The sequence below is a fragment of the Podarcis cretensis genome (genome assembly GCF_951804945.1).
Source record: "Podarcis cretensis genome assembly, chromosome: 7".
Taxonomy (NCBI): domain Eukaryota; kingdom Metazoa; phylum Chordata; class Lepidosauria; order Squamata; family Lacertidae; genus Podarcis; species Podarcis cretensis.
Genome location: NC_137176.1, coordinates 4,840,174 through 4,851,048, shown reverse-complemented (window position 1 = coordinate 4,851,048; position 10,875 = coordinate 4,840,174). Strand labels below are relative to the sequence as shown.

General features: G+C 43.8%; 2 protein-coding genes across 3 annotated transcripts; both read right to left on the bottom strand.

Annotated features, from left to right (window-relative positions):
• Positions 1 to 2,153: 2,153 nt before the first annotated feature.
• Positions 2,154 to 4,805, bottom strand: SLC35A4 (solute carrier family 35 member A4). The gene has a single exon (XM_079983641.1). The coding sequence runs from the start codon at positions 4,802 to 4,804 to the stop codon at positions 3,803 to 3,805; it is 1,002 nt and encodes a 333-aa protein (XP_079839767.1). The 5' UTR covers position 4,805; the 3' UTR covers positions 2,154 to 3,802.
• A 13-nt stretch (positions 4,806 to 4,818) lies between these two features.
• Positions 4,819 to 7,912, bottom strand: LOC307220047 (SLC35A4 upstream microprotein). Of its 2 annotated transcripts, none has more exons than XM_079983713.1 (3): positions 7,753 to 7,912; positions 6,049 to 6,108; positions 4,819 to 5,557 (listed from the first exon to the last, which is right to left on the bottom strand). In XM_079983713.1, the coding sequence occupies exons 1-3, from the start codon at positions 7,765 to 7,767 to the stop codon at positions 5,360 to 5,362; spliced, it is 273 nt and encodes a 90-aa protein (XP_079839839.1). In that variant the 5' UTR covers positions 7,768 to 7,912; the 3' UTR covers positions 4,819 to 5,359. The 2 variants fall into 2 exon arrangements, with proteins under 2 accessions (XP_079839839.1, XP_079839838.1); XM_079983712.1 differs by having other exon boundaries at positions 4,856 to 5,557; positions 6,049 to 6,147; positions 7,753 to 7,901.
• Between the last annotated feature and the right edge of the window lie 2,963 nt (positions 7,913 to 10,875).

Genomic DNA, 10,875 nt, shown 5'->3' with positions numbered 1-10,875 from the left:
TCTTTTGCATTTTCTGTTTCTGTGCATTGGTTTGGTAGATTTGGGCTGTGATGTGGATAGAACACAGGGCACTGCTGTTCTGGGATGGTGGGTTTCAAAAGGTGGCATTAGAAGCTACTACTCTGCCCCTTGGGCTTGGGTTTTAGTATTCTACCTGGACTCCATGGGTTTGTGTTGACCACCAAGGTAGTATGGAAGACTGGTTCCCTATCAGAACTAAGTCATTCTCAAGTAAGTTTAATGCTACAATGCACTTCTACACACCATGCATTGAGCAATACTTTGTCCTGAATGGCTGGAGCCCACAATATACTACCGCTTCTCATATGAAACTATTACCCTACTGGAAGGGTGTGTGTCCAGTTAGCTATATTTTCTCTACCACGTGCTCAGATTACTGTATTTACTTGAATGTAATGTGCACCTTTTTTGGCCAAATTACAAGGCGAAAATTAGGGTGTGCATTAGATTCAATGGCACATTTACATCCTCCAGCAAAAAAAATTTGGTTTCGAGGTTCTGAAAATTAAGGTGCGCATTAGATTTAATGGAGCATTAAAAAGGTAAAGGGACCCCTTACTGTTAGGTCCAGTCGCGGACAACTCTGGGCTTGCAGCGCTCATCTCGCTTTACTGGCCAAGGGAGCCGGCGTACAGCTTACGGGTCATGTGGCCAGCATGACTAAGCTGCTTCTGGCGAACCAGAGCAGCGCACGGAAAAGCCATTAACCTTCCCGCCGAAGCAATACCTATTTATCTACTTGCACTTTGACGTGCTTTCGAACTGCTAGGTTGGCAGGAGCAGGGACTGAGCAAAGGGAGCTCACCCCGTCACGGGGATTCGAACCGCTGACCTTCTGATCGGCAAGCCCCTAGGCGCTGTGGGTTAACCCACAGCGACACCCGCGCTACATTTGAGTAAATACGGTCTTATTTGGAGTTAAGGGAAGTACAGCTGTTTTTCCCTCCAAATGTGTAAGTTCACAAAGTGTCTATCTAACTTAAATCTCTCACCATAAAGTATTGGTAATATACATGACATTACTGCAAAAAATATTTGTTTACACCTGTCCCATATTAGCAAGCAAATATTTACTATGGAACCCATAGTAAATACTGTAAGCCAATCTTCTCTGAGGTCTCTTTGACTAGCTTATTCAATTCAGATATTCTCGATTGCTTATATTTCATTGTTTTTGTGTCTATTTCCATTAGCTCAGGCATGTCCAAAGTCCGTTTTGGGGGCCCAATCCAGCCCATTGGTCGGTTTAATCCAGCCCCTGTGGCAGTTTATTTCCTGGGGTAAAATCCTAAAAAACCTCAACAACTTCAACCCTAAATAAATGTCAATGGCCCTTCATTAGATAAAACTGTTTAAAAATAAATCCGTAGGAGGCTTTCTTCTACTCAAGATCCTTTGTCCACTGGAGATGTAAATACAGTGGTACCTTAGTTTACAATCTTAATCCGTTCCTGAAGTCCGTTCTTAAACCAAATCTGTTCTTAAACCGAGGTGAGCTTTCCCTAATGAGGCCTCCCGCCGCCGGTGCCCTTCCACCATTTGGCTTCCGTTCATAGACTGAGGTAAAGGTAAACACTACTTCTGGTTTTGCGGAATTTGTAAACTGAATAGTTCGTAAACAGGACTGAGGTACTACTGTAACTGAATATGGGAATGTGTGCTAAGCATATGCTTCTTTCACTCAATTATTTCAACTCTGTTAAATAAAAGAGTCCCCTAAGGAAAACCTAAGACACCATAATCAGAATAGTAAAATATTTGTTGAAATAATTTTCTCTGGAAGAAGAACCTGAAGTTGCATTCGGAAAAGGCAGGTTTGCCCAGTGGAACAGATAAGTTCTTTTGCTCTTTGCCTGGCTAGTGAAACTACCTTCTCCCAAACAGCAGATAAGTACTGTGCTCCCACCTTGAAACTTTCATTGAACCTTGAAGAAGGAGGTAAATTATTTTGGATCCTGCACACAGAAACTGTTCTGGAAGAGTTGTGTGATTAAGCTTTCTCTATTATCTCCACATGAAGGTGCTCAATTCTATTCCATGTCAAATTCAAAGTTGTCTTTATGTTCCAGCATTTTAAATAGTTTCCTTTGCAACAAGCAAACAATAAGAGATCACACAAATACACAACCCTGTAAACTAAATTTTAATTTTATTTCAAACTAGACATTTTTCTGCATTGAATTGATACTAGTTGAACCTGAGTGTATAACAATCCAGATACAATCCAATCCAATCACTGAGCTATCAAAATGTTATCAAAATCATGAGCTAGAATAAATGCGGCAGCACCACAGATAAACAGAGAGAAATTGCAAAAAAAAAAAAAACAACAACAAACCCAAAATGGTAATAAAAACCCCTATGTAACATTTAGAGCTGTTACCCCACCACACCTGTTCCAGACATTGGCACAGAAGGTGCTTGAGAGGTAGAGTGATCAACCCAGTTTGTTAAGTTTATCAGTAATACTGAAGATAAAACAAAGCAAGAGGCGCACAGTACATTTCTGAACATCTATACTGGTAGCATGCATATATATATATATATATATATATATATATATATATATGCCAAGTACATGCTACAGGCAGAAATATTTGGGTGTGGGAAATTTCAGCTGTGTGGCAGCAGAAATGCGAATGTTGTCAGAAGCTACCTGAACACTGTAGTGTTGGGTGAGGTGGATTATAGTTGCTTCAATAAAGAAATGGTGATGCATTGCATAGTGTTCCCAATTACCAGCAGCTGAATTCAGCAGAATACAGATTATCAGAACATCACCTGGAAAAGTTAAGCATGTGTGTTTACATGGCTGGAACCTCTGGCTGTATATTGAGGCAGGTCTACACATTCAGATTCAATACTGAAAGGGAGAAATGAGTCCTGTTTGGAAAACATCCAGATAAATGTAACAAGAAACTGTGCTCCATTTATTTTGGAGGGTTTTTACGAAACATTCACAACTCATCACAAACTATCTGGTAGCAATGGACTCTTTCCGGAGCAGACAAACACAGAAGGGCATTAACTTGCAAAAGGCACTTGTCATTTGTAATCACTGGGTTGAAGCAGAACCTCTGCCAAGAACATCAAAAGCAAAACACTTCCCTGTGCAGAATAGCTGTTCATACTACACTCTTCCAGATTAGTAACAATGAAAGTGTTAGTTAAAAAAGAAAAGAAAGATACAGAGCTTCCCTTTCCGCAAGTGTAGAAATGGGAGCCTGGGAGACTGCTTTTGCTCATTAAGAAATAATAATTCATTCTTTCTTTTTGAGGACTCATGAATCTAGACACTAGGTAGACAATACAGTGGGAAGGAGTAGAGGAGTGATATATAGGAGTCCAGTTTCCTGTTTGATATCAGGAGTGGCAGATCCTACTGAGCTGTAACCAAAAAAAGGAAGCATGATTTTTAACCTCTTGTGGGATGAAACCAGCTATATACAGAATACATACAACTTTTCTCTTTTCCACCAATGCCAATTCAAAATGACAGGAAAGTGGACTTTTAGATAACAATTTGCTTCCTCAAACTATGCTTGCTGCCTAATGACAAGATTAGCATACTAGCATACTAAGTTTAAGCTGCAGCTCAGCCAAACAACAAATACTTTTTCTGAGCTCAGGGAGAAGTATGAAACAATAGCTATTAAGCCATTCACAAGGGAGGTGTAAAGTACTTGTGCATTCTATTATACTCTTTTTCAAGGTAAAATATATAAGCAGCAAATTCTTTCCATATAAATGACTTCTCTAAAGATACACAGAGGCAAGGAAGCTATTTGATTCCATAATAAAAGTAAACAGCGAAGCTAATCAGCAAAACAGAAAGGAAAAAAAAGGTGGTTAGATGAAGACCAAATAGGAGGACCGAGAGCAAAGCATTAACCATAATAGAGGAGGAGATCACAAAGAGTCTAGTGATGTTACTACTGTGCTTCATGACCACAGACATTATCAAGCCATTCAAGGCTTGACTCACAATAATTAACAGAACCCAAAATGAGAAACCCTCCAGGAACCCAGCCCCTGAGCTGCTTGACAGATGGATTATTATGTTCAGCAAAACACCAAAAAAGTAGAGAAATGCATTTTGGAGGTTAAGAGGCAGATCCTGGGTCTTCAAGACAACTTCAGTGTAGACTGCTGAAAGGCCAGAGATCAGGCAATATAGAAAGATCAGCACTAAGCCAATGGGGGTGATGTGCAACTGCATCTCAGAAGCAGGCATGTGCTGTGGGTCCTGCAGGCCTCCATATGTATAAAAGGCTCCAGCAGCAATCAACAAGAAAAGAGCTAGCCACTTGCGGGCAGTCAGTCTTTGGTGCAAGAACATGCTGAATAGGAGGGCGGTGCTTCCAATTTTCAAGTTGCTGAGCACTTGGAAGGTACTAGGATCCATGAACAGCTGCAAATGAACTACTAAGTTGTTGTTGGCTGCATAGAGCAATGCCGAAAGAGCAAAGGGAGCAGCATGATGCCATGACACAGATAGCTTTTGTTGTCCGCAGCCCCAGATCATCAGGAAGACTAGTGAGAGCATCAACTTGGTTAACTCAATCAAAACCACCACAGAGGAGGCACTGAATGGGATCTGGCCATTTTCTTTACTGAGAGTCAGGAGTGGTGCATGGGAGCCATAGATAAAAACGGACAAGATCAGCATCAGCCCCCATCGGATTTTCCCAAGTACGACAGCAGCAGCTGAGCTGACCCGGCTATCACCAGTACAAGCGTTGTCAAATAGCATTTCTCTGAAGTGTGGAGGCAAGGGAAACATCAACCTCTTATAGGAGGAGAAAAATGAAGTTAATATAGGGGTTTTTTTAAAAAAAAAATGTCATACTCATGGAAAGGCAGAAGTATCCAATGAATCAGAGCAATATGACACATTTGTGATGAGATTTACATGTCAGTATAATATGTATGCATGATTAAGAAAAAGTTTGGACAATGTGAACCACTCAAGCCACATTTTCTGGGTACATGAAAGGACATGGGGTGGGTTCCAGTTTAAAGCTGGGAGGCATGATGACCCAGCAGTTGCTCTGTGTTCCATTAGAATGAGAATCCCATCACGTGAGAAATGCAGCTGTCCGAGTTGATAGTCAGAAACCACCTAATCCCAGGATGGCTGAAGCAGCCACCAGGACTTTTCATGATCGAATGTCTGAGAATACTTACAATCAGGCCTGCTGAAATTTCATCTCATCCAATATAAAAACACTTCCAATTGATATGACTGGTGAAAGGACCTAAATTGAGTTTACATGGTTTAGAAAGCCTAATATAAGAGGGGTTTTCTGGAGTGTATTGATACATGAGATACTATATTTTAGTCTGGTCCTTTCCTGAATGAATTGAAATAGTCTTTGATTGTCTTTTCCACATCAGGAACTGCATAGGTTTGAGCAGCATACACACCAGTACAAGTCCCCACTAGAAATCCAAGGACTGCTGATGATCTGAGTTTGGCTATAACATAGCCAGCAAGAAACCCTTTGAGAAATGGGGATGCCAGCAAAGAGACTTCCTGTAAAAAAACAAAAAACAAAACATAAATGGGTAATTGAAGCAGCCACCTGAACACAACTAAAATGCAGACTGGGATGTGTTCTCATGGTTCATCCATTTTTCCTAATATGCTGGATTACAATTCAAGGCTGATGTAGTATTTATAATCAAAGGAGCAAGCACAGTCTCAGTATTTTCCAGAGGTGACACACTGAAAATAAACTACAGTCCCTTACAGGTATAATTACATTGTACTCTATTAAGTTACTGCAGGCATAGGCAAATTCCGGCCCTCCAGAAGTTTGGGACTACAATTTCCATCATCCCTGACCATTGGTCCTGTTAGCTAGCGATGATGCGAATTGTAGTCCCAAACATATGGAAAGCTGGAGTTTGCCTATGCCTGAGTTACTGGGCCAGACATATCAAGCACATTATTAATGACTTTTGAGAGACAAATACAGTGACAACAGACTTGTAAAAATCAGTATTAAACAGCCCCACTTTTACCTGTCCTACTCCAGCCTGTACCTCATTTTCGACTCTTCGTTTCAAGCTTTCCAATTGATCCTTCAAAAAAGCAAGATCTTTCAGCTTTGGCAGAGAGTCCTATACATTGGAAACATAAATGACATATTCCAAACTACATGCACACATGCATTTTAGTATCTTTGTTACAGAAAGCAAATATCTAAGAGGAAAGGCACAGTCTAGAAATTCTGATGGGGTGTCTAATATAAGACCAGTATCTGGCTATCACTGCCACCACATCAGAGGGGGCACTTTAGGTAGTTTTTACTCTCCAACTTCTATCCCAGGTGCTTCCATCCGCCAATGAGTTCTATACAATAGTATAAAGCAATTCCGTATGATGCTGCTTTGGGTGTGGGAAATGGACTTCATCAGTGGATTAATTTTCAAATATTAACTTGTGTTATAAATCAATGAAAAAAATCATCTGTCTAGTCTTTTTATACTTTGCTGCCATGAACAATTATAGGCTGCATATGGATAGCACACTATTTTAGTCCGGATAGGTTAACAAAAGACATGCATTTGGATTTCATTTTTATACAGCTAGAATTTTCTGGATAAAAAAAATATTGGGGGGGGGTTAAGTTATTTTAGTTCTTTCCCAAAACTGAAAATGTCAACATTTATTTATTTATTCATTCCATTTATACTCCACCCTTCCTCCTGACAGAACCCACTTCAAGTTCCGTCTTATACAAGCAAGTGCCCATGTTCACACAAGCAGTTTCGTGTTTTCGTTTTCCCTCACTTGATACGTCTCTGTCCTACCTTAGCACCCAAACTAGGCCTAAGAGGAAGTTTAAAAAAGCAAGAAAGTTCCAAAGAGGCTGTTTACACACACACACAAAAAGCCAAAGATCATCAAGAAAGCTACAACAACGCGCGCGCCCCCCCCCCAAATATCAGGAAAACATGGGTAAGCAGAAGCTAAAAGTGCGGGTGTTAAAGAGGAGCACCCAGCTTATGCCCAGCTGGCAAAAGGGGAGCTAGCAGGGCTTCCTGAAAGAGAAGCATTCGAGGAACTTCAGTAATAATTGCTAGGTAGATAGAAGAAATTAGATTTATTGAGAATAAGTTTAATTATGAAAAAAATGTGTAGTGGCAGTAAGTAACATGAATTTGAAATATGGAACAGAACGGGAAGTTGGGTCTTTAGTGTTAAGACCAATAGATGTTTTATTGTTTGCCAAGAAAATTATGTGGCTATGGTTATTTTTGTAATTTGTGTGTAATTTGGTATTTGTGTTTTGTGTGTGTGTGTGTGGTTTTTTTTCTTGTTGTATAAATAAATAAAGCAAGAAAGTTCCAAAGAGGCGTTAACAAAAAAAAAAAAAAGCCAAAGATCATCAAGAAAGCTACAACAAACCCCCCCCCCCCCCAATAATCAGGAAAACATGGGTAATCAGAAGCTAAAAGTGCGGGTGTTAAAGAAGAGCACCCAGCTTATGCCCAGCTGGCAAAAGGGGAGCTAGCAGGGCCGCATCCTAAGGAGAGTCCCGTTCTGGCTTCCGCCCCGAAGCTGCCCCGCTTCCCCTCAGGCACGACGACTCCCGAGTAAACGTGGCCGCAAAGGCCCCCTCCCCCCCCCGCGCCCCCCTTGCAGGCCCCGCCACGCCCGGGAAGCCAAGGAGGCCGCGAGCGCCTTCCTCCCGCCCCCGGAGGAGAGGACGAGGCCGGTACCTTGTCGTCCGCCATCTTCCTGGCGACTCCGCCCTCCGCAGGCGCCGCCCTCCTTTCCGGACCGGCCTCTTCCCCCGGCTCCGCTCTCCAAGGCGCCCCTGCCAGGGGGGCTCTGAGGGCTGCTCTCCCCGCCCCCAGTAGAAAGGGAGAGGAGGAAGGGTCCCTCGGTCCAGCCCCCTGCTAGCCAGGACTCAAGGGAAAGGAAGAGAGGCTGGGGACGGGGATTCACACGTTACGCGTGTCGCCCGGCGCCTCCATTGCCAGCCTTTTGGCGCCAGGCGGAAACGCTTCTTCTCCTCAGCCAGGTTCACATTCCATGGCTTTTTATATGTGTTTGTTTTGTCATGAGTTTTGCGTTCTCGTTTCCCCCCTGTTGTGAACCGCCCCGGCTCTTCGGAGGCAGGGCGGTATACAAATTTAAGAAGTCATAATAACAACCATTTCCACATGAAGCAACGTCTAAGGAAGAAGAAGAAGAAGAAGAAGTGCTGCGCTCGCGCCTCCATCTTCTACCCTGGCCAATCGGTGCTTCGCCCGAAACCTTCGATTTCTGCGGCTTCCGAAGGCTGATCCGGAAGGTCCCTATACAGCCAGCGAGAAGGTTTACTCTACAGATTCTTGTGTCTATGGATTCAGTTTAGCTGCCTACCGACGGCGTTCTCCTGCCGCAGCGTCGGCACGTGCTCCTGACGTCAGTTTTGCGTCGCCCTCGCCAAGCGGGGCGCTCGTTCAGTTTTGTTTTTTGGCTGAGCAATAGGCGCGGGACGAAGCGGCAGGGGGAGCCGCCATCTTGGTTGTCGCGACCCCTTAAAGGTCCCAGGGACCTGATGGCGCCCACACGGTCTGAGCTGCTGCCTCTGTGACTGAGGGGGATGCGGGGCTTGGGGTTTAAAAAAATTAATAAATCAGTAAATAAATAGGAAACTAAACATCAGAGCAGCCTAGCGGCAGTTGCATCGTAGCTGGAAGAGTTATTGCTGCCACAGCATAACATACAGACATACAAACAAACCACGAAATGACCAGTCTTGTGGCACCACAGAGACTAAAGGATTGACCATGAGATAATTTAGTACGGTCAAAGACCAGCTCACGCAACATAACATAATAAAAACAGCGTTCATAAAGATAAAATATACAATCGGAGCAGATTGCGGCATTAGCTCATGAGTTAAAATTGAGATATATGCATACACCCGTACAACTGAGATTTGGGCTACCAAAAAAAATGGACCCTGAGGCGCCCCAAAGGGCGACTTCAGCATTTCCCTACTGTGCTATTTTATTCTAGAGGATGACCTATGCCTACAAATCTGGGCGCAGAATCTGGCTACCAGCCAGGACTATGACCAGCTATATAATTTCAAGCATATTGGCAAGGCAACTATGGCAATGGCTCGTCTCTCCAAAAGAGTATGGGAGAATGTGATGCTATTGACCGATACCAAGAGGAAGGTCTACCAGGCTTGTATTTTGAGCACGCTGCTTTATGGAAGTGAGATGTGGGCAACTTGCACCCACCAGGAGAGACTCCTCAATGCCTGTGTCAGGAAGATTTTGGTATTCACATGGTAGGACAGATAAATATGTATTCTCTCAAGCCCGGTTTTCCAGAATGTCCGCACTCCTGTCTCAGTGACATCCACACTGGCTTGGTTATGTTCCTAGAATGTAAAATGGCAGGATCCCCAAGGATCACCACAACTAGACACCTTCATTTGCCCCAGCTGCAACAAAACATGTCCGATATCAGTCTCTACAGCCACAGACACACTAACTTTCCAAAGGTTTGACTACACCACAAAAGGCGCAGACGTCCATTGTCTCCCAAGAAAGATGAGTGTCAGTCAACCAGAGGGGTAATTGGGTTAGTCTCTCAGGGCAAAAAAATAGCAATGAAGCGCTCTGTGGCACCTTAAGTCTGGACAAATTTATTAAGGTTTACACTTTGATAGATTACAGCCCATTGCTTTGATTGGTTGCATGAAATGGAACGGACTTCCTCGGAAGGTGGTGGACTCTCCTTCCTTGAAGTTTTTTAGGCAGAGGATGGATGGTCACCTGTCATTTATACTTTTAGATTCATGCATTGCAAGGGGTTGGACTAGAAGACCATTGGAATCCCCTCCATCTCTTTCAACTAGTAGCATCTCCAGGCAGGACTGGAAAAGACCCATTTCCAAAAAACCCCAGAGCCACTGCCAGTCAGTGTAGTAGACAATGTGGAGCTGAGCTGCTATAAGGCAGCTTCTGATCATAGCTGTCAACCGTCCCTTATTTGGCGGGAAACTCCCTTATCCCAGCGCCGTGTCCCACTGCTGTCCCTTATTGATGATGTCCCTTAAATTTCCCGGGTTTCAAAGGAAGCAGCTCCTCTCCCTCCCTGCCTGCTGGCCAGGGAGGAGGGAAGCTCCAACTGTGTTGCTTGGCTGCGTTGCTCACCCAGTAAGGAGTCTAAGAACAACTGGGGGGTGGAGCTTGCATGCCTTGTGCTGATCAAATCGGCTGCGTTGCCTGGGGACTCGCCTTTGCTCAGCGCTTCCCAGCGGAGAGGTGACGGAGGTTTTCCTTGCTGCACCCCCTTTGCCGGTTTGCTACGCTGTGGGAGCCACCACTTGAGGCTTCGTTTGGCTGCTGGGCTGGCTGGGCTTTCTGCCTTTGGCTCGGGAGCTGGTTGACTAAAATCCCTTATTTTGGCTGCTGGTCCCTTATTTTTGAGGCTGCTAGTCCCTTATTTTCAAATCTGTAAGTTTACAACTATGCTTCTGATGTCCCTCCCAAGTTCTGACTTGGTTGCCCAACCCACAGAGGGTGGACGTGTTTCAAGGCACAGAAGAAGCATCATAGTGGATAGCTGGATGAAGATGTTGACCCAGTGTGTGACAACTGTGAAAAGGGTGAATTCCATGATAGGAGTCGTTGGGAAAGGGATTGAAAATAAGACTACCAGTATCATAATGCCGTTATACAAAGTGTCATTATACATGATGTGAGACTACACTTGTACTGTAATACAGTACAACTGTGCACAGTTCTGGCCACCTCACTGCAAAGAGGACATTGTGGAGCTGGAAAGGAGGCAGAAAAGGCAAGCAAAATGATCAAGGGGTTAGAGCAGGTTAC

Excerpts from the sequence above, each read along its gene's own strand:
- SLC35A4 (XM_079983641.1), bottom strand. The coding sequence starts at position 4,804 with ATGTTTCCCTTGCCTCCACACTTCAGAGAAATGCTATTTGACAACGCT.
- LOC307220047 (XM_079983712.1), bottom strand. Across the intron at positions 5,558-6,048 it reads TACAGGCTGGAGTAGGACAG|GAAGTCTCTTTGCTGGCATC; the intron begins GTAAAAGTGGGG and ends GTTTTTTTACAG.